The 24,194-nt window shown below is 34.0% G+C and overlaps 2 protein-coding genes across 2 annotated transcripts in view; one reads left to right on the top strand and one right to left on the bottom strand.

Annotated features, from left to right (window-relative positions):
- The window catches only part of LOC126890893 (protein ABHD13), a 36,666-nt gene extending 14,258 nt beyond the window's left edge, over window positions 1-22,408 (bottom strand). Inside the window, exons 1-3 of the mRNA XM_050660051.1 lie at window positions 22,110-22,408; window positions 21,628-22,053; window positions 18,488-18,648 (exon numbers count right to left, since the gene is read on the bottom strand). Of these exons, the coding sequence (XP_050516008.1) occupies window positions 18,488-18,648; window positions 21,628-22,053; window positions 22,110-22,272 (750 nt within the window). The 5' untranslated portion in view covers window positions 22,273-22,408. The remainder of the gene's footprint in view (window positions 1-18,487; window positions 18,649-21,627; window positions 22,054-22,109) is intronic.
- Window positions 22,409-22,547: 139 nt separating this feature from the next.
- LOC126890897 (UDP-N-acetylglucosamine transferase subunit ALG14 homolog) lies at window positions 22,548-23,619 on the top strand. Its single transcript, XM_050660058.1, has 2 exons — window positions 22,548-22,845; window positions 22,900-23,619. Exons 1-2 carry the CDS (start codon window positions 22,839-22,841, stop codon window positions 23,556-23,558), a joined length of 666 nt encoding a protein of 221 aa, XP_050516015.1. The 5' UTR covers window positions 22,548-22,838; the 3' UTR covers window positions 23,559-23,619.
- Window positions 23,620-24,194: the final 575 nt, after the last annotated feature.

The following is a 24,194-nucleotide window of genomic DNA, read 5'->3' as shown; positions in this document are numbered from 1 at the left end:
TAATTAATTAAAAAACTTAAAAGAAAAAGGCAAACATGAAGAATATAAATGAAATATAAAAAGAAGACTAGAAAACAGATAAAAACAGGAGAATATAAACAAAGAATAAAAAAAGTGTAAGCAATCATACAAGAAGTCGCTAAAAAAAATCTAGGTTGGCAAAAAAGGTAAAAACAACTACAGATCAGTGGTTTGCTGAAGAATGTAACATTACATACGATTACAACAATGACATAGGATATGACATACAGAAGAAGAATATGGAATTCTAAGGTGAGAAAAGAATAAAAAAAAGAAAAGAGAAAAGATATAAAAGAAAAAGTTCAACAACAGTACCTACCCATAATTCTTTTGAGAATTATGGGTCCGATAAGAATGGACAAGGGAGAAATGAGAAGAAGAATAAGCCATAAAATAAAACACATTATGAAGGGAGAAGATATAGTTAAATAGAAGATATAGATTTATTAAAGCGCAGAGACTGAGATGGCTGGGAAAAATAGAGAGAAGATAAATGACCTTCTGATTAAGAAGCTCACCAGATGGAAGCCAGAAACTGAGAAACCAAGGAGAAGAACTAAAGAGAGATGGGAGGACCAAGTCATTAGAAATATTAAAAGTGACTGGAGGGACCTATGCACAGATCGAAGTAAGTAAGAACATTATAACGAAAGCCAAGGCTTTGAAACAAACTTTGAAAATAAACAAAGAATGAGAAGTTGTTCACCACAATATGCAAGTGAGAGCGGCTCTAAGTAAGCTTGATGACTTGATGATGATGAACATTTAAAATTAGACATTGTGAGTTAAAACGTATCCATAAACAAAAAAGTTATTAGAAATGAAGCGCAGAATAGTTTTTTTTAATGATTATTAATAACTTTTTTAATAACTAATTAAACAATACGAAACATTAAATGTCGGTTCGCTAAAGACACAATTGGCTAGTTATTTTAATAAGTAATTTTGCCAATTTGGCAAAATTGGCATAGTGTCGCACTATGGTCGCACTTATGAAACATTCTATATTGATGAAAAACACGGCTAGTTGTTAAAGTACCTAACTCTTTTATTATTCAACATCAGCAAATAAATCAAAAACAGAATCTTAAGAAAACCTGAGGCTATAGTTGGGTTTTAATTTCAGTATTTTATAAATGCTAGAATGTTATTCTGAAGCTATTTCCTTGTGGCATTTTTATAATTAACTATTTAGATGGGAAATAAGCCACAATTAACTTGAAAAAAATAATTTTATTAACGTTTCGACGCCCAAATCGGGTGTCGTTGTCAAAATACAAAATACTACTAAATAAACAAAAATATTGTTGCTAAGTAAAAAAATTCTTCTAATAATTTATTTAATCTGACTAATTTATATTGGCAATTCAGACATATATTATACATTTTAAAGTATATAAATTTTTTTTCATATTTTATTTGTATATAAAATATTTTTTATACCTATATATTATATATCGTTCCTCAATGTTTTAGTCTCAAAGAAGGATACTGGATATGAGACTCAAGTTTATAGAAAACCAACACACGCCAACAGATATCTCAATTACAAATCAAATCACAACATCAACGTTAAAAAGGGAATCATTAAATCTTTATATGATAGAGCCAAAATTACTTGTTCTAACGAAAATTCATTTCAATCAGACTGTGACGTTCCGCCCCTTATAGAATCCATTATTGATGGGAAGATATTATTTCATTATTTTTAGAATTATTTTCTTTCAATGGTTATTAAAATATAACATAACACCATCACAGAATTTTAAATGCTTGTGACGTCACATTTTAAGTGTGGCAACATTGGTTTGCTTGCGTTTGACAGCGTATCGATGGGAGAGGGGAATTGAATTGCCCACGGAGATCGTCAGCCAGCTGACGAGAGGGCATTGGCTTTCTAGAAGTGTGTCGGAGTGGCAGGTCGGTAGCTTGATATTTTACCCACAATTTCAAGATCCAAATTATAATTAAAGATTGAATCCATCCAGCATTAGGGAATATAAAGTTATTAGTGAATACGAAGTTGAAGAATTTGAATGCAGATTTAAAATGAGTTCCGGCCTGCCACCACTATGAAATCATAAAAAAAAAGAAAACCTAAGACCACCAAGGTAGACCACTTCTAGAGAGACGGTCACTAGGAGACCAGCCTGGAAGATCTCCATATCTATCTTTTTCGCCTGTACCTTCAACTGGTTTTTTTTCCACCTGTTTTCTTGTACCTCCAGCAGGACAGTTGCAAGAGGGAGTTAGCACCCCCTTGTGCTCATTGCATCCCGGTCAATTTGGGGAATACACAGCAAGGAACGCACCGCAAGGAACATTGGAAGATTGTGAAAAGGGGTTTGTGTTGATGAACATTCGGTTTGCTCTAAGTAAAAATTTAGACTGTTTTTTGTGATTTTCAGGATACTTAGTTTATTCATATAAGTACTTTATAAATTTATTGCACATAACCTTTCCCTTTTCAAGATTTTTATAGTATTACAGAACAGTATAATAATTGATAGCGTTCCCCAAAGCTGCGTAACCTCCATGGTGAGAATCTCTGAGCTCAGATACTTTCCCATACAATAGTGTTGGTACTCTTATATTTTTTTTATTATTCTTTGGCTTGTTTCCCTTTTATATAACTATTTAAACTCCTTTAATTATTTTAGTATATTTTAAATTAAATTTTTCAAATTAACTTCAAATATCATTAAAAATTTCTATTATTCAAATTATTTAACTTTAACTATTAATTTTTATATTAAATTCGAATAAATCCCTAGTACCCATCCCCTCAGGAAGGTACTAGTTTTACTTGCCATTATTATTAAGAACCACGAGTCGGTAAAAGGATCTTTGGTATCCAGAACTCCGTTGGTTCACTTAGGGACTTGGTACCCGTCAACTCATTGAGTTGTACATACATATATTAAATATCTTGTTCATATTATCAGGTAGTATTGAATTAAGTGTACGTATGATATTCGTACCATTGTTATTGGGTGAGGGTAGTTACTGCTAACCAAGTGTAAGTTGTACTTTCTGTATTAGAGGTACCCTTATTCAGATTTTCTAACCTTATTAAGATTATTCTTAGATTATATTTGTAAGGTAATTCTGTAAATGACTTTCACTAGTATTTTTTTTTGTCATGTTAGAGTTACATACTAGTTACTTGTCTTAACTCGGAGATTGTGAAAATCTGGTAGTTACATTCAATAAATATACATTTATTGTGATTTTTTTTTCTTATTACTCCTTTATCTTGATAATATATTTTATAACTTAATAATCTTTAATAACATTTAACCTACTTGTACTACAAATTTAATATACTCTATAGCAGCGTAGAATACCTGGAAGAGGGTTAACCCAGTTATCCTTCTTCTGGCGCCCAAAAATTTATTCTATTTTCATTATATTATTATATTTACCTTATCTACTTTGTGAACAGTGTCTTAATATCTTCTTTTCTAGCCATCATTGTCATTTCCTTTAATTTATTGTCCAGCCAGAAATAGCCGTGCAAATTGGCCGAATCCTTCCTTGAGTGTCAAGTGGCCATTCTCTTGCATATTGAGCTAGCTATTCAAGTTACATCTATCTATTCATAATTTTCATCTTCAGTCCTATATCAATTCTATACTCTTCGTCTTGGCATCTTTCCATACAAGTACTACTGCAAAGTAGTATTTTAGACTTCAGCTTCTTCAACGCAGAAGCCACATTGTTGTTCCTTTGGCTACATTAAGTAGATCTTCTTTTTCCTACTTCTGTTGGAGTTTATCACTCTCTGTGCATTCACTCCAACAGAAAATCTTCTTCTTACAGGTTACATCGGCGCCCAACGTGGGGCCTTATTTTTGGTCTGAGACAGTATTTATTTAGGTCAATTCTTCTCTTTTTATCTCAAGTTTCTTTGTTATTTCCGTTTGGTATCTCTATACACATCTTGTTACTTATTTATTTTATTTTTAATTTCTGATACATATCAGGTATTCTTATACGCTGTTTTGATTTTTGTTTATATTTTGGGACCTCATTATAGTATAGGTTTGTGCAACTTACATTCTGGGTTAAATTTGAATTTTTTATTGGGAACTTATATTTAATATTGCTATTAATAATATAATTCATATAAGGTAATTTTTATTCCTTCAGCCAATAGTGGTATAGTTGGAGGTACAACTAAGCATTGATTATTATTATATATATTTTTTCCAAAGTGGTGGTAAGTTACATATAAATAAAAACTTACTTCCAGTATTTAGGTAGTAGGTTTACTTGAGTATACATTATTTATTGGATTATTTATCCATTTATTTGATCTTATATATTTATTTGATCTTATTTATTTGATTATATACTTCATTATATATATATATATATATATATTTTTTGCTGGCCATTTTGATTTTGTTGGTGTGTTGCGAATATTTTCTCGGTATATATATTTTGCGTGCAAACTTAGGTATCTTTCATACTTCTGTTCTTTGGACTACTTGTCAATAATTTTGCTCTCATCATGTGTGCTTTTAAAGCTGAACATCTTCTGGTGGATGAACTGGATTATGAATTAAAGATTAGGGACATAATGCCAGAGGAGTCGACAACTGTCGATAAAAAACGCAATCTTCTGAGAGGTGCTTTGAAACAAGAAGCTGGCAATAGGAGTTTTCTCCAAATATCAGCTGTATCCATCCCTTTTGAGGAACAACAGAAAGGAATCTCTGAAACATTGGACAGCTTGTCTAAAAAAATCGAAAAATTTAGGGGAACTGTAAAGGATACAGAGTATGCGCGATTAACATCTCGTCTAGGCCATATTTCTGCCCGTGTACACTTGTTACACTGTCCTACCGAAGAACAGGAACCTTTCAAGAAATCTGTTTCTCTTAGAATATTAACACTAGAGGGTGAACTTGATTCTAGAGTTAACCCCATAGCTACCTCTACTCCTAATGCTCCAGTCAATGTATCTAGTTTCACTTACTCCAAACCTGTGCAAGTACACAAATGGGGTATTTCATTTTCAGGTGAAAAACAGCACACTGATGTGATGTCATTTTTGGAAAGGGTTGAATGTCTTCGAGTATCTAGAGGTGTTTCTGAAGAGGATTTGTTTGCTGCATCTGCTGAACTGTTCACCGGGACAGCTTTTACCTGGTTTAGGAATAATAGGGGTAATTTTTCTTGTTGGTCTGATCTGATTAAAAAGTTGAAGTCAGATTTTCTTCCGTACTCGTTCCAGGACGACCTACTAGATCAAATTAAGAATCATAAGCAGAAACCTGGGGAATCTGTTACTATGTTTATTAATACTATATTAGGTATGTGTAGTCGTTTAGACACTCCTTTGTCAGATTTAGCTAAAATTAAAATCATCCTTAAATGTCTATTACCCTTTTATCATCAACAATTAGCTCTTATGGACATTCAGAACATTGATGACCTTACTATAAAGTGCAAACGTTTGGAGGAAACTTTATCCTGGTCTTCGCAACCTCCATCCACATCTCGATCCTATTCTAACTCTTCTTCTCAGCCAACTTCCTTTAGGCAACGTTCTTGGCCAAATAAGGGCCATGATCATAATGTTTCGGTTGTTAGTTCTCTTGTCTGTTGGAATTGTGATCAGCCAGGTCATCCGTTTTACAATTGTGCAATTCCTCAAAGTCGTATTTTCTGCCATGGTTGTGGCCGAGAGAACACCCTTAAAAGGAATTGTTCTAAGTGTTCGGGAAACGAGACGTCGGAGGTCCGTCCCCTGAACGTTTCTCCGTCCAACACCCAATCAGGGAATCCAACCCCATCGTCAAACGAAACTGCTGGACCAAGCACATCCAGCAACCCAAAAATCTTCACGAAAAGGGAAAGGGGTGTCGTTCAAGAAAACAGCACACACCACAAAACAAAATTAAACCAGAAATTAATTTCTATAGATGATACGTTAGATTCGCTTGATTCAAATGATCACAGATGTTCATTTACAAATTCTTCTTTGATTGGTAGTGTTCAACGTAACGATAATAATTGTGATAGTGATGTAGTTCCATTATCTATATTAGATTCTAGTTTTGTTAATGATGATGATACGTCTAGGTTAGTTCCCTATAACGGTTCTAGACAACCAAATACTTTATATCTAGATATTAATTCTTTATTAGTTAGGAAACAAAATGATAATAGGCCATATCTCCCTATTCAAATTCTAGGACAATCGTGTTTAGCTTTGTTAGATAGTGGCTCTAATATTTCCTTGATAGGGGCACATTCATTAAATTTATTGAAAAATTCTAGTATTCCCATTATGCCCATTTCATCTTTGCAAGTATCTACTGCAGATGGTACAGTTCAGTCCATTACAGGCAAACTCCAAATTGAAATCACAGTGGCCGATTTATGTAGAGAAATTACATTCTATGTTATTCCTTCCGTGCAGAATTCTATAATTCTAGGTATGGACTTTTTCAATGCTTTCAATAGCACCTTAAGTTGTTCTGATTTTTCTTTTTCCATATCTGAATTTAATTTATCTACCCTTAGTGCTATTCATGATTTTGCTAGTTTATCAAGCTCCGAACAAAGGCAATTAGAGAGTATGATCTCTAAATTCACTACTCTTTCTTCAAAAGACAAACTAGGTCGTACGTCGTTAATATCTCACACTATCGAAGTGGGAAATCCCACTCCTTTTAGGTTGTATCAGTATCCCATACCTCAAGCCTGGCAGGCAGATTTAGAAAAAGAAGTAGATTCGATGCTTGCTTTAAATATCATAGAACATTCAACGTCGTCCTATTGTTCCCCACTCTGGTTAACGAAGAAGAAGGATGGATCCTTCAGGATCTGCTTTGACGGTCGAAAACTAAACAGTATCACAACGAACAGGGATGCTTATCCTATCCCCAGAATAGATGTGATTTTGAGCAAACTTCAGAATGCCAAATACATCTCTTCTATTGATTTGTCTAAGGCCTTCTTACAGATCCCACTGAGTGAAGAGAGCAAGAAGTATACTGCTTTTGCTGTCAGTGGTAAAGGATTATTCCAGTTTGTCACCATGCCTTTCGGTCTTGTTTCTGCTCCTCAGACAATGTGTCGTCTGATGGATTTAGTCATTGGTCCACAGTTAGAGCCCTATGTTTTCTATTATTTGGACGATATTTTGGTTGTCACTCCCGATTTTTCCCTTCATATGGAAATTTTAGATAAGTTATTTTTACGTCTTAAGGAAGCTAATCTGACGATCAATTTGGATAAATGTCAGTTTTGTCGTCCTAGTCTTAAGTTCTTGGGTTATGTTGTTGATAACCAGGGGCTAAGGACTGATCCTGAGAAAATAGTAGCTATTAAAAATTTTCCCATACCTAAGACCACCACCCAAGTCCGTAGGATATTGGGAATGTGTGGCTATTATCGTCGGTTTGTACCGTCATACTCTACCTTGTTGTCTCCTCTTACTGATCTTTTGAAGAACAGGAAAAAGGGACAGACCATTACTTGGACTCCTGAGGCCGATGAAGCTTTTCGGCGCGTTAAAGATGCTTTAACGAGCGCTCCGGTCATGATGTCACCTAATTTTGATGAGCATTTTTATCTAATGACAGATTGCTCTAATACTGCTTCTGGTGGCGTATTATTTCAGTTGAAGGATGGCTCTGAACACCCAATAGCTTACACTAGTAAGAAGTTGAATAAGGCCCAGAAAAACTATTCAACCACAGAGAAAGAACTCTTAGCTATCATCCATGGGTTAGAAGCGTTTCGTTATTATTTGGAAGGTCGTAATTTCACTATAATTACGGACCATAGTTCCTTGGTATGGCTTCATAGTATGAAAAACCCTTCTCAGAGACTTTCTCGATGGATATGTAAACTGGCTGCCTATTCATATAAGATTGTCCATAGAAAGGCAAACGGGGTCGTGGTTGCAGATGCTCTTTCACGTGTCCACGATATTAATGTCCTAGATCTGTCTTCTTTAACCCCTGATGTGTGGTATCAGAATATGATTGATAGGGTTACTCAAGACCCACAAAAATATCCTGATTTTAAGGTAGAGAATAATGTTCTGTACAAACACACCTTTAGTCCGATAGAGTCCTTATCCAACATGTCGGAGTGGAAAATAGTTGTGCCTACGCCAAATAGGGAAAATATTCTGCATATGTTTCATGATGAAGTTACAGCTGGTCATTTTGGGTTTTATAAGACATATCACCGCATTGCTGAATTATATTATTGGCCTGGCATGCGGAAGTCTATTAAAAGGTACATTTCTAAATGCATGGTTTGTGCTACTTGCAAACCAAGTAACCTACCACAAGCTGGACTTATGGGTTCCTTCAGAAACATCAATTTTCCTTGGCAGATGATCTCAATGGATCTCATTGGACCGTATCCTCGGAGCTACAAGGGTAATACCTATTGCCTGGTAGTTGTGGATTATTTCACTAAATTTCCTTTAGTTTGTCCTCTTCGTCAGGCCACAACTCCAGCAATTTTGAAATATTTGGAGGAACAAGTCTTTTTGGTGTACGGTGTTCCCCAAATTGTGTCATGTGACAATGGTCCTCAGTTTGTATCAAAGGCCTTTAAAGATCTTTTAGCTAAATATAAGGTTCAGAAGACCTTTTATAATGCTGCCTACCATCCACAAGCAAACCATACTGAGAGAGTAAATCGCAGTATTGTCACAGCTCTAAGGTCCTATACATACCCAGATCACAGAGCTTGGGATCAATATATTCATTCCATAGCTCAAGCCATAAGGACTTCTGTCCATGAAGTTACCCAGTGCTCTCCAGCATATCTGAATTTTGGTAGGAATGTTGCTTTATCAGGTGATTATTTTGGTGTAATTTCAGACAATTCCGAAAATCTTCCTCAAATATCTGAGAAACTTCATCGCTTAGATGATCTCCAGACGTTACCTCATATTTTCGCAGACATTAGGAAGAAGTTAAAAACTTCTTACCTAAGGAACCAGCAGCACTATAATTTGAGGAAACGAGATCTGCGATTCTTTGTTGGTGATCGAGTATTAAAGCGCAATTTTGTCAAATCCAGTAAGGGTGATGCCATTTCTGCAAAGTTTTGCCAGAAGTATGTCCCATGTACTGTCTTAAGGGTAATATCTCCTTTGATTTATGAATTAAAGGACAATTTGACTAATAAGCGAATTGGTCAATTTCATGTAAAGGATTTACTGCCTGACAGCGGCGGCTCGTGGGTCAATCTTCAGGGGGGTCATTTTGGTTTGAAAACTTCAAACTGTTGATTTTTTAAAGTATTTAAAAGATCTTTTAGCATTTATATTTTAGATAAAAAATACAGACTTAGATAAAACTCAATACTATTTACCCTAGTTTTCCGAAAATTAAATTTGTCTTTTTTTAGAGTAAATCTTTTAAAAAATATAGGAAAAATGGTATGAACAGGTTATTGACTGATATATAGATAGGAATATTTATAGTATAATAAATTGTAAATTTATTAAAACGAAACTTACTTTAAATATTTTTATATTTTAAGTCAATTCTTCTATCCTTTAGTTCTGCAAAATAGTCTATGACCTTCTCATTGAAATTTGGAATGCTCTTGACAAGCGTTTTCTCGATGCTCAGCATAGACAAGGCACTAAGTCTAGGTTGTCCCATCGTATTACGCAGGAATGTTTTTACTCTTTTTAAAGTAGAAAAACATCTCTCACTTTCCACGGTTGTCATAGGGAGTGTGCACAAAATATTTAATAACTTCACTGCTTCAGAAAATGTTTCAGACAAATTCATGTTAATAAAAAGCTGAAGTATGGCTACTGCACCAGCACTATTGCGAAAATCCTCACGACAATATAAGACTTCAAGTTCCGATTTTAGTTTGGAAATATTCACTGTGGGATAATTAGCCGTCACCATTTTTAAAATATTTTGCGGAAAGTTGGTAGTGTATGCTTCAAATTTCTCTATGTAGAATAACTGTGAAATCATGAGATGATCATTGAAACTAAACCTGTGATTTATTTCAGATATAATAATATCACAAATTTCAAGTGCAGTTCGTCGCTTTGGATCCTCTGCAGTAGTTTTTCTTTTTTTTGCTGTTGATGTGCTTGGTACTTCTGATTCCAAAATAGTATTTCTAATTATTTGGATATTGTTGTTAAAAGACAGGATACAATTTTTGACAGATATAACATCAATGTCTCGCATTTGCAATTGTTTAAACAATATATCAACATGGGGCATTATTTTATGGAAAAAATTTAACCAAAATAAAAAATGCTCATCTTCCAAATGTCTTTTTAAACCAGTTGCTTGATTTATATTGTTACCATCTTGCTCCTCATCAATAATTTCCTCTAAGCAAGATTTTAAATCATCTTTATAAGTGTATACAATTTCAACACATTTTGTATTGAAAGCCCATCGAGTAGGCGCAGCTTTAGGTAGCCTTACTTTAACCACTCTATCCAGAACCATCGTACGTTTTGGAGATCGGCCGAAAAAGGACGAAAATCCGTGTAAATTTGCAAAAAATATTTTTATCGGTTTGTGTTGACTCGCCGCTTTTTGGAGGATAAGATTAAATTGATGGGCATAGCAGTGAATGAAGTGTGCATTTGGGTATATTTCTTTAATTTTTGTTTGTACTCCTCCCAGTTTACCGCTCATGACTGATGCACCATCGTAACTTTGGGCAATCAATTTTTCAGGTGCTTCATTAATTTTTAATAATTGAAGTTCTTCCAATATTACATTAGTTAAATGTTGTGCTGTAGTACCTAGGGGGTTAACAAATTTCCAAAATCTTTCATGTACAATACCAGTTAATACATATCGCAATATGATAATCATCTGCGTTTTATTGGAGCTGTCTGTGGTCTCATCTACTTGAATGGCCACAAAATTTGTCTGGCCAATCTCCTTCATGATATGAGTATGCACAATGGCTAACATTGATTCTAAAATATCGTTCTGAATTGTTTTCGATGTTCCTTTAAATACTGTACTTTTTTCAATGTGTTCTTTAAACATTAAATCCAGTTCAGAAACAAAATCGATAAGGCCCAGAAAAATTCCACGATTATTGGAGCTGTCACTTTCGTCATGACCGCGCAATGCAATTTCGAAAACTCCACAAAATTTTACACAGTCGATTAGTTTGTTTAAAATATACCTATTTTTAGATACCAATTCATTAAAGTCATGCACAGATTTACGATATACACTATCAAGTTGCTGTCTTATGTTAACACGTCCTAAACTTGCGTAACTCATTGATGAATTTATATGAGTAGTTGAAGAGGCATGTTTTGTAATTTTCACTTTTAAATGCTTAATGTCAGTTACTCCATTTTTCGCCCATACAGCGTCATTCGAAAACAGTAAACACGGATAGCAAAAAAATGCATTTCTCACACTGCAGCCACAAATCCAATCACACAAATTGTACATTGATTCTTTAAAATATCTTTGAATGTCCTTACCCCTATCCTTTGTTGTTTGTTTTAAATTCATGTTTGGTTTTGGTCGACCACTTTCTTTTTTCTCAAGCCGCCGTTCATAATTTAGTGTTCCAGCAGATTTTAAGGCAATTATTTCGTCAACAACACTCATCTTGTTTTTGTTACAATCACAAAAAAATCCAACAAAACAAAATAAATTACGCAAATACGCCGCGATCGATATAGACCTGCCGTGAAGTGCGGTCAGCAGACGGTAACTAACTAAACGTGAGGCCGTCGACTCTACTAGAGGTATACGACGGAAAGGTCACTCCCACTCTCGCCCACGAAATTGCTATCTGCCGTCTCTTTTCTATTTTACATGCATTTGTCCATAAGCCATAAGAACTGTATATAGACAATTTAAAATACGGCCCAGCCACGGGCTTGTGTATAGCGCGAGGCGCGACGTTATTATATCTATTATATTTGTTTTGCCAATGCAGACTGCTGAGAGAGAATTTTATATTTCAGAGTGAAGTTTTAGATAAAAGATATTTTTAATAAAATTGGTATTTTTATGAGATTATTTTAGGGGGGTCATTGACCAATTGACCCTAAGGAGGAGCCGCGCTTGCTGCCTGACAATACCATGGACGATGTTGATTCTTCAACTTCATCGGAAGAAGATTAACTTAGGGTTGTTTAAGCTAATATCTTCCTGTGTTTGCCTTTAGCTCGTTTTATTATGGTATAGTATTTTAGTCTAAATTTTTAATCACCAGAGAGTGCAGGACCATAGCATAATTTTTAACCTTCGGCATGGTTTGATGACTTCTCACTTATTAGTTACTTATTAGGTACCGAATTCTTGTGTAATACCGCTTGTATGAGTTTATCATTTTTTCTGTATTATGAATTGCATTTTAATTCATGGACAAATATTCTCAAGTACTAATCCAGCCAATAGTATTACCAAGTTGATAATCCCCACTTGTACTTTTAGTTTGTGTACTCAACCTCTTATAATAAAAGGGCTGTTGATTATTAGATATTTGGATATGTCGGCTCATACAAGTATTCTTGCTGAATAGAAATGGAACTATGTTACACTACCATATCTTAGATTATGTGTTATATTTTGGATATTTGATTACCTACTTATTATTATTTTTTTATATTATTTTTATATCATGTAAGTATTGGATTTGCCATATTGGAAAGATGGGGTTTTTAATTTGTTATTGGGTTACGCTATTGACATTTGTCACGGACATGTTAGACACTTTACAATAATTCAGATCCTTATTTTCTCCACAGTATAATTCTGGAATGAGTTTGGAATTTTGGTTTATAGATGAATTCTTGAGTCTTTCATATTTCTTCTTATGAACTAGTCTGTTAATGCTCAAAGTTGGTGAATACGTGGGTTCGAAATTCAGCAACTGATCACTGCTATCCGATTTCGTAATCCATGTCTTTCATGGTTGAGTATGCGGATGTTTATGCATGATAATATTTCCGGTCGGGAAACGGTGCGCAACATTTCCTAACCATTCTTGTGTAATTAGTCCAGATATTCCAGGCACGTTTTCACACGATAATAGGGAAGTTTAGTTTGCTTATTTTATGTCTCTTAGTTCATAGTATATTGATGCTTTGATTATCCATATACGTAGAGTCGTAATGTTAGTGATCAACCCGTCGGGACAAATTATTGATTTTCTTTTTAGTAGATTCCCTCTTCTATCCTCAGGCATTAGTTGTTGCTTAGATTCAGGAATATCTCCTGGATAATCCTATGTATGTTCAAATGAATATACAGTCTTATAAAAAAAATTGGGAGCTCGTTCCCGTCATATTTTGTATTTACCATAGAGTCATAGTACTTATAAGTTACCCTTCATTTTTATTATTTAGTTTAGATAGGCTCATATTACCGAATGAGGGAAGATGTAGAGCTAATTTAGTTATTTATTTAGTATTAGTGGGAATTGGTCCATAAATTTTCCTGATCGTTCTTCTTTGGATATGCTCTTATAAATCTGGTGTCCATTGATAGTCCGATTTTGGATTGAGTGTCCAATTCCACATTTAGTTTGGTTAATGTGTTTGGATTCGTTTGGTATGTTTACTATTTGTATTATTCGGTATTGGTGAGAATTGTTCCATAAATCTTCCTGATTGTTCTTCTCTGGATATGCCATTACAAATCTGGTGTCCATTGTTATTCCAATTTTGGATTGAGTGTTCGATTATTCTTCACTAATTTTAGTTATTGATTTATTTGGTGACTTTAGTATATTTACTTGCGTTAGGGTATGAATTGGCTCACACCTTTGCCTGGTTGTTCGTCCTTGGATATACCCTTTATAAATCTGATGTCCAGGGATAGTACAACTTTGGATTTGCTGCCAATTCGATACTTATTTGTCATTATAAATTAAATCTCATCTGTAGGTTGTTTGGCTTTTAAAAAAAAAAAAAAAAAAAAAAAAAAAAAACCAGTCACGTTTACTAGGACTTCGGGTCATCTTTTGCAATTCCTGTTAGTTGCTGCAGTGACCATCCTGCTTTCCCTTGATTATTAGTTGTGATTATTTGTAATCTTGCGAATCAACGGGGAATGATACACTAAGTACTACTACTTTAGTTTAATATGTGAAAAAAAAAAAAAATTTTAATTAAAATTTTTTTTTCTCGTGGTCAAAAGGGAATGTGACGTTCCGCCCCTTATAGAATCCATTATTGATGGGAAGATATTATTTCATTATTTTTAGAATTATTTTCTTTCAATGGTTATTAAAATATAACATAACACCATCACAGAATTTTAAATGCTTGTGACGTCACATTTTAAGTGTGGCAACATTGGTTTGCTTGCGTTTGACAGCGTATCGATGGGAGAGGGGAATTGAATTGCCCACGGAGATCGTCAGCCAGCTGACGAGAGGGCATTGGCTTTCTAGAAGTGTGTCGGAGTGGCAGGTCGGTAGCTTGATATTTTACCCACAATTTCAAGATCCAAATTATAATTAAAGATTGAATCCATCCAGCATTAGGGAATATAAAGTTATTAGTGAATACGAAGTTGAAGAATTTGAATGCAGATTTAAAATGAGTTCCGGCCTGCCACCACTATGAAATCATAAAAAAAAAGAAAACCTAAGACCACCAAGGTAGACCACTTCTAGAGAGACGGTCACTAGGAGACCAGCCTGGAAGATCTCCATATCTATCTTTTTCGCCTGTACCTTCAACTGGTTTTTTTTCCACCTGTTTTCTTGTACCTCCAGCAGGACAGTTGCAAGAGGGAGTTAGCACCCCCTTGTGCTCATTGCATCCCGGTCAATTTGGGGAATACACAGCAAGGAACGCACCGCAAGGAACATTGGAAGATTGTGAAAAGGGGTTTGTGTTGATGAACATTCGGTTTGCTCTAAGTAAAAATTTAGACTGTTTTTTGTGATTTTCAGGATACTTAGTTTATTCATATAAGTACTTTATAAATTTATTGCACATAACCTTTCCCTTTTCAAGATTTTTATAGTATTACAGAACAGTATAATAATTGATAGCGTTCCCCAAAGCTGCGTAACCTCCATGGTGAGAATCTCTGAGCTCAGATACTTTCCCATACAATAGTGTTGGTACTCTTATATTTTTTTTATTATTCTTTGGCTTGTTTCCCTTTTATATAACTATTTAAACTCCTTTAATTATTTTAGTATATTTTAAATTAAATTTTTCAAATTAACTTCAAATATCATTAAAAATTTCTATTATTCAAATTATTTAACTTTAACTATTAATTTTTATATTAAATTCGAATAAATCCCTAGTACCCATCCCCTCAGGAAGGTACTAGTTTTACTTGCCATTATTATTAAGAACCACGAGTCGGTAAAAGGATCTTTGGTATACAGAACTCCGTTGGTTCACTTAGGGACTTGGTACCCGTCAACTCATTGAGTTGTACATACATATATTAAATATCTTGTTCATATTATCAGGTAGTATTGAATTAAGTGTACGTATGATATTCGTACCATTGTTATTGGGTGAGGGTAGTTACTGCTAACCAAGTGTAAGTTGTACTTTCTGTATTAGAGGTACCCTTATTCAGATTTTCTAACCTTATTAAGATTATTCTTAGATTATATTTGTAAGGTAATTCTGTAAATGACTTTCACTAGTATTTTTTTTTGTCATGTTAGAGTTACATACTAGTTACTTGTCTTAACTCGGAGATTGTGAAAATCTGGTAGTTACATTCAATAAATATACATTTATTGTGATTTTTTTTTCTTATTACTCCTTTATCTTGATAATATATTTTATAACTTAATAATCTTTAATAACATTTAACCTACTTGTACTACAAATTTAATATACTCTATAGCAGCGTAGAATACCTGGAAGAGGGTTAACCCAGTTATCCTTCTTCTGGCGCCCAAAAATTTATTCTATTTTCATTATATTATTATATTTACCTTATCTACTTTGTGAACAGTGTCTTAATATCTTCTTTTCTAGCCATCATTGTCATTTCCTTTAATTTATTGTCCAGCCAGAAATAGCCGTGCAAATTGGCCGAATCCTTCCTTGAGTGTCAAGTGGCCATTCTCTTGCATATTGAGCTAGCTATTCAAGTTACATCTATCTATTCATAATTTTCATCTTCAGTCCTATATCAATTCTATACTCTTCGTCTTGGCATCTTTCCATACAAGTACTACTGCAAAGTAGTATTTTAGACTTCAGCTTCTTCAACGCAGAAGCCACATTGTTGTTCCTTTGGCTACATTAAGTAGATCTTCTTTTTCCTACTTCTGTTGGAGTTTATCACTCTCTGTGCATTCACTCCAACAGAAAATCTTCTTCTTACAGGTTACATCGGCGCCCAACGTGGGGCCTTATTTTTGGTCTGAGACAGTATTTATTTAGGTCAATTCTTCTCTTTTTATCTCAAGTTTCTTTGTTATTTCCGTTTGGTATCTCTATACACATCTTGTTACTTATTTATTTTATTTTTAATTTCTGATACATATCAGGTATTCTTATACGCTGTTTTGATTTTTGTTTATATTTTGGGACCTCATTATAGTATAGGTTTGTGCAACTTACATTCTGGGTTAAATTTGAATTTTTTATTGGGAACTTATATTTAATATTGCTATTAATAATATAATTCATATAAGGTAATTTTTATTCCTTCAGCCAATAGTGGTATAGTTGGAGGTACAACTAAGCATTGATTATTATTATATATATTTTTTCCAAAGTGGTGGTAAGTTACATATAAATAAAAACTTACTTCCAGTATTTAGGTAGTAGGTTTACTTGAGTATACATTATTTATTGGATTATTTATCCATTTATTTGATCTTATTTATTTGATTATATACTTCATTATATATATATATATATATATTTTTTTTGCTGGCCATTTTGATTTTGTTGGTGTGTTGCGAATATTTTCTCGGTATATATATTTTGCGTGCAAACTTAGGTATCTTTCATACTTCTGTTCTTTGGACTACTTGTCAATAATTTTGCTCTCATCATGTGTGCTTTTAAAGCTGAACATCTTCTGGTGGATGAACTGGATTATGAATTAAAGATTAGGGACATAATGCCAGAGGAGTCGACAACTGTCGATAAAAAACGCAATCTTCTGAGAGGTGCTTTGAAACAAGAAGCTGGCAATAGGAGTTTTCTCCAAATATCAGCTGTATCCATCCCTTTTGAGGAACAACAGAAAGGAATCTCTGAAACATTGGACAGCTTGTCTAAAAAAATCGAAAAATTTAGGGGAACTGTAAAGGATACAGAGTATGCGCGATTAACATCTCGTCTAGGCCATATTTCTGCCCGTGTACACTTGTTACACTGTCCTACCGAAGAACAGGAACCTTTCAAGAAATCTGTTTCTCTTAGAATATTAACACTAGAGGGTGAACTTGATTCTAGAGTTAACCCCATAGCTACCTCTACTCCTAATGCTCCAGTCAATGTATCTAGTTTCACTTACTCCAAACCTGTGCAAGTACACAAATGGGGTATTTCATTTTCAGGTGAAAAACAGCACACTGATGTGATGTCATTTTTGGAAAGGGTTGAATGTCTTCGAGTATCTAGAGGTGTTTCTGAAGAGGATTTGTTTGCTGCATCTGCTGAACTGTTCACCGGGACAGCTTTTACCTGGTTTAGGAATAATAGGGGTAATTTTTCTTGTTGGTCTGATCTGATTAAAAAGTTGAAGTCAGATTTTCTTCCGTACTCGTTCCAGGACGACCTACTAGATCAAATTAAGAATCATAAGCAGAAACCTGGGGAATCTGTTACTATGTTTATTAATACTATATTAGGTATGTGTAGTCGTTTAGACACTCCTTTGTCAGATTTAGCTAAAATTAAAATCATCCTTAAATGTCTATTACCCTTTTATCATCAACAATTAGCTCTTATGGACATTCAGAACATTGATGACCTTACTATAAAGTGCAAACGTTTGGAGGAAACTTTATCCTGGTCTTCGCAACCTCCATCCACATCTCGATCCTATTCTAACTCTTCTTCTCAGCCAACTTCCTTTAGGCAACGTTCTTGGCCAAATAAGGGCCATGATCATAATGTTTCGGTTGTTAGTTCTTGCATATTGAGCTAGCTATTCAAGTTACATCTATCTATTCATAATTTTCATCTTCAGTCCTATATCAATTCTATACTCTTCGTCTTGGCATCTTTCCATACAAGTACTACTGCAAAGTAGTATTTTAGACTTCAGCTTCTTCAACGCAGAAGCCACATTGTTGTTCCTTTGGCTACATTAAGTAGATCTTCTTTTTCCTACTTCTGTTGGAGTTTATCACTCTCTGTGCATTCACTCCAACAGAAAATCTTCTTCTTACAGGTTACAAGACAACAGGTAAACTTCACCTAAGACTTTTGGTGGATTTTCCTCTTGGAATTTTAATAGTAATGTACATAGCAGCAATTTAAATAAAAATTTTAACAACTTACTTTGTTTTTATAGAAAAATAAAGGAAAGTACTGCAGCATCCTCCAACCTAATAATACTTTTGCCATATCAGGTATGCTTGTAAATGTATTTTCTACAATTAAACACCAGATTTTTCCAAAGTATTCTTCTCTTGTAGCCAAATCTATAGCCACCGCACCACCTAGAATGAGATAAAAGTCTTTTGGTTTGAAGGAAAAGGAATAAAATAATTGTAGCACTACAGAACTGTTGCAATTTTTGAAGTGAAGTTTGTATAGTTACATTGTATTAATTTTTCTCTATGGTAAAATGAAAACTTGTCATGACACGTGAAATAGATGGAAGAGTCAATTTACTCAACAAGGGGATTCATTTAATTATAAATGTAAACATTTCTTTTAATTATAAAACAAAACTATGTTTCTACAAACCCTTCATTTATATCATATTAGTAAGGAATATTTTATAATTTTTATTATAATATTGAATTATAATGAAATAGTGCTTGATATTCACAAAATAATTAATTTTGCTAATTAATATTTTGCTGTCTTTTGCATTAATTATGACAGTGTCTGTGCGAGCTTGCCAATTTTTGTCATAAGTTTCAAACACTTTAAATGGTGTACAACTTTTCACAATGTGAAACAAAATTTTTTTTTATTACTCCAATTTATTTAACAATCTGTTCCGTTAGGAACAATCAGTTAAAGTTATGACTTTCTTAGGCTATGACATGTAGGTAAGAATTCCAATGAAAACTTTCCTTTCTAAATTATCAACAAATGTATAGATAGTCATCATCATCATCAACTAGCCTATATTTGTCCACTGCTGAACGTAGGCCTCCCGTAAAAATTTCCACCTATTTCTATCTTGAGCTTCTTAGTACACTAGTAAAATAAAGTAAAACTTCACCTGCGAACTTCACCCTCCGTGTTTAATAATTCACTCGCGAAATCATTTGGATGCGCACTAAGTCTTTCTTCATACTTTTCACTGTATTTGCTGATTTCTTCTTTGATGCTGGGAACTTTCAGGTCTCTCTCTATTATTGTGTTGGGGACGTACCATGGAGCGTTTACGATGGTTCTTAATGCCTTATTTTGAAAACGTTGTATAATTTCCAAGTTAGAGTTGCTGGCTGAGCCCCATAGCTGTATGCCATAGGTCCATATGGGTTTAAGTATGGCTTTGTATACCACTAATTTATTTTCAATTGACAGTCTTGAATGTCTACCCAGAATCCAGTACATTTGTTGAAGTTTGAGTCCAAGTTGCTTTCTTTTGGTGAATATGTGTTTTCTCCATGTTAGTCTTTTATCTAGATGTATGCCAGGTATTTGGTTGTATCTACTTGTAATAATTGTTTGTTGTTTATGTATACTGGTGGACAGCTCTCTCTTCGCATGGTAAATGTCATGTGGGTCGATTTTGTTTCATTAGCTCTTAGTTTCCATTTTTTTAACCATTTTTCTATTTTATTTAAGTGGGCTTGTAAGTTATGCGAAGCTCTTTGGGGGTCTGTGTGAGATGCGATAATACCTGTGTCATCCGCGAATGTTGCGACTGTTGTCAATCTAGTTGTAGGTAGGTCAGCAGTAAATAACAGGTATAGTAAGGGACCAAGTACACTACCTTGTGGGACGCCGGATTTTATTTTAAATAGTTCTGAGCGAGCATCTTGTTGTTTTACTAATGAAAAGCGATCTGTCAGATACGATTTTATAATTAAATAATATTGATATGGAAGATTTTTCTTCAGCTCAGAGGAGTCCTGTATGCCACACGTTGTCGAATGCTTGGCTGATATCTAGAAAAGCTGCACTACAGTACCTCTTGTTTTCTAGATCATTGCTGATTTGTTCGACTATACGATGTGTTTGCTCTATTGTTCCATGTTTGCTACGAAAACCAAATTGGTGTTTTGGAATTAATAAAAAAAAACAAAATTTAAAACCAATTTAGTTTAAGTTTTGCTTTTACTCTGACAAAATGGCAGTGTTTTCTATTATTGTTTTTTTTTTTTGGAGTCCTCATGTTCGGCATCCTTTATAGGTACCTCACCATCTAAGTCTCTGTGCCTTTATCACTCCTATTATATTAGGTTGGTTGTATAATTCCTTTAACTCATCATTTGATCTTCTTATCCATAAACTGTCCTTTATTATTCCTCCATAGATCTTCAGTAAATTTTGTTCAACTTATGTCATTGTCAATGTCTCACTGCAGTATGTTACTATTTATAATAGTATGTAGTTGTTTTGTATAACTGTATTTTTGCATTTTTTTGATAAAAACTTGGTTTTCAACATTCCATTAAGCGCATGTACACTTCTATTGCCTCCCATTATTCTAGCTTGTATTTCTTCTTTAACGTTCGGTTTATGTGATATTATTGCTCGTAGGTACATAAGTCTTTCTACCATGTTTCGTTAATCTAAGGAACTGACCATCTATCCATTCCATACATTTTGATTTAGTTTCATTTATGTACACTCCCATTTTCTTCGCTACTTTTACTATTCTCTGTGCTATTTTTCCTGTAGCTCTTTTTCTCCTGTTGCCAGCAATACCACATCATCCGCAAATGACAAAACTTTGTGTCTTTTGTGATACAGGATTCCTTCTCTATTGATTTTCGCTTTTAGCATTATTTTTTCTAGGCACAAGATTAAAAGTAATGATGAGAAAAGATCGCCCTGCCTTAATCCTTCGTTTACTATCAATTTGTCAGATGATTGATTGTTTTTATTGTCTAAAGTAAGATGTATCATGTTGCGTAACTTTCTGTTAACTCCCAATCCCTCAAGCGCCTCTTTTAATTGCTTTCTCTTTATTCTATCATATGCTCGCTAGACGTCGATGAATCGCGCTATATATACTTAGTAACTACTCTGTCCAAAATTATTTCTAAGAACAAATTGCACCGTTACCATATTCAAATGCACCAAGAATTAAATAATGATGAATTTCAGAATCGAATAGTACTTAGCAAATGTGCCTTAGAAAAAATTAATCAGCAGAGATGTTTTTGATTTTAAATAGATATTAGATATTGAAGTATATGTTTCAATTTATAATTATTGCTTTATGTTATATTAAATAGGTTCCCTTTTCATTAAGCAAATTGAACAACAACATTAGATACATAACTTACCTAAAGATCTACCAAAAATTATGATTTCTGAATGATTAATATCATTCCTGGTAAACAAATAATCTAGACTTGCTTTCGCATCTAAATAAAGGCCATCTTCCGAAGGTACGCCTTCAGACAACCCATATCCTCTATATTCGACTAACAAAATATTACATTGGAGCTTACTGTACAATCCCGCACAATTTTGCAATCTATGGCCAATGTTCCCTGCATTTCCATGAAAATAGACTATCGTAGGACACGGTTTTTGTTTATCTTTGGACTGAGAAATGAAATACATATGAATTTGTATTCCATCTGAGGTTTTGGTCATTACGCTCTCATAAGGAAGGTTAAACGTGGATGGTATTGGTACATAGACCCTTGAATGTGTAGGCAATTCTGAATTATAAAGTAAGCTATCTTGAATTTGATACAAAATCCCTATAAAACAAATTCTCTTTTACTACAACATGGGCATTGATAATGATAATATTTACCTGTGACAGCAAAAAACAATAAAATCATAGCAAAAACTGCTCCATATAAATAATAAACTAGGCAACAAAATACTAATACAAGGCCTGAATACGCCCAGACCCTCAAAATCATCCTAAACAAAATTGTGGTGATTCTTGCAGCAAATGGCACATAACCTCCCATAGTTGCCTCCTTGAAATACAATTAAAAGGGATTTGATAAAATTACTCCTAAAACATTACTGGGAATTTTACATCTTGATTGCAAATTGTTTTCTTAAATATTTTGGTAATTTCCAACACATAAAACAAACATGACATACTCATTTATGTCAAAATCAAAATTAAGGTTATTGCATTGCAACAAAATTCTTCTTCTTTTATAAAGAGATGACGTTTTTAGTGTCATTCATGACAAGGTAGAATCCATAGGCGTGGCTACAGCGGCTGCAGTGTAAACCGCACTATCTTTGGAAGAAGGGCGGAAGAATTGGCATCGTTCACTTCTAATCTGTGAAAATTTTGAGTAATATTAAATAAACGAGATATTAAACTAAGAGGAATGGAAAAACTATAAAATAATGTATAATATATAGGGGCGCGATTTTCAGCAGTAAAACGAGTAAAACCCACACTGAATAAAGGTTGTCACGCATATGGGTAAACAAACACAACATTTGACAGTTTTTAAAGACCAAAATATGTTTACATGTTAATTACATTAAAATCTCAATTATTTGATAGAAATAAATGGAAAGTAAGTATTACAATTGATTATATTCGCGGTTGACTAACTGCATTTCATTTTTAGCACATCTAATCGTGGAATTATGTATATTATCATTTATAATAGTGATAGCAAGAATCTTGTTTTTGATCCACAAAAACACTACAGGCTACAGTAGATATGCAACTGAAAAGAGAACCAAAGCTTGTAAAACTGTAATATGTATAGGCTCAGGTGGACACACTACAGAGATGTTGTCTCTAATAGAAAATATAGATTTTAATAAGTATTCTCCAAGGTACTACATTATCGCCAGTAGTGATACTACTAGCTTAACCAAAGTGGAAAAATTGGAAAAAGACAAGTCTTCGAACGGCAACAAAGGAGAGTACTATATTACAAAGATTCCTCGCAGTAGAGTCGTACATCAATCATACTTCACTTCGATTTTTACCACCTTGTTTTCGATACTTTACAGCATTCCAATCGTATTGAAAATTCGGCCAGATCTCATTTTATGCAATGGTCCTGGCACCTGCATTCCCATTTGTGGACTAGGGTTTTTGTTGAAATGTGCCTTCGTAACAGACACGAAAATTGTTTTCGTTGAAAGTTTTTGCAGAACCAAAACTTTATCGCTAACTGGTAAAATTTTGATTTACTTGGCTGATAACTTTTTAGTGCAGTGGCCTAGTTTGAAGCAAAAAGTTAAGAGAGCCGACTGTATTGGTCAGTTAATGTGATATGTGTAATAATGTTAATTGTATGTTGTGTTAACATATAATAAAAGACTTCAAATATGTACGTCAACAATATAATATTCAGAAATCACCGGAAAAACTGTCTTGGTGCTCAGATTGCACATTAAAGAATCCTTTTTTCGTGAATATCAGGAATAGTCTGCTGGTTCTCTATTCTTCTGGTATCTTATAATTTTTGTAATTAATGTTGTTAGTTTTTCTGTAGTGAGCTGCACAATAATTTATCAGTTCATTTGGTATCAGATCGCTCCCCATAGTTTTTCATGTTTAATAAACTGAATAAATTCTTCATTTGAGATGTAGATAGATTTCTCTTGCTTCCATAGGTAGTCACTCCGTGTATCCTTTTCTGTGTGTTTTGGGTCAATTATCTCTTTGGTCTCTTTACAAATGCCATATTTACCTCTATAGACCATAAAAATCCTAAGATGATGTGTTTAGTTTTCTAGTGTTTTATATGCTTGTTGTCTGTTGACATATTTTCTTTACATGTTTAGCAGATGAAAGATGGAACAAGCAGATACTGGAGACCATTGGAAGAAGGCCTCAGATAAAATGGAGCGACGACCTCAAAAAGCATGCCGGATCCATATGGATTACCACAGCACTGGATAGAAA

The sequence above is a fragment of the Diabrotica virgifera genome, chromosome 9 (genome assembly GCF_917563875.1).
Source record: "Diabrotica virgifera virgifera chromosome 9, PGI_DIABVI_V3a".
NCBI lineage: Eukaryota > Metazoa > Arthropoda > Insecta > Coleoptera > Chrysomelidae > Diabrotica > Diabrotica virgifera.
This window is presented reverse-complemented; position numbering and strand designations above follow the sequence as displayed.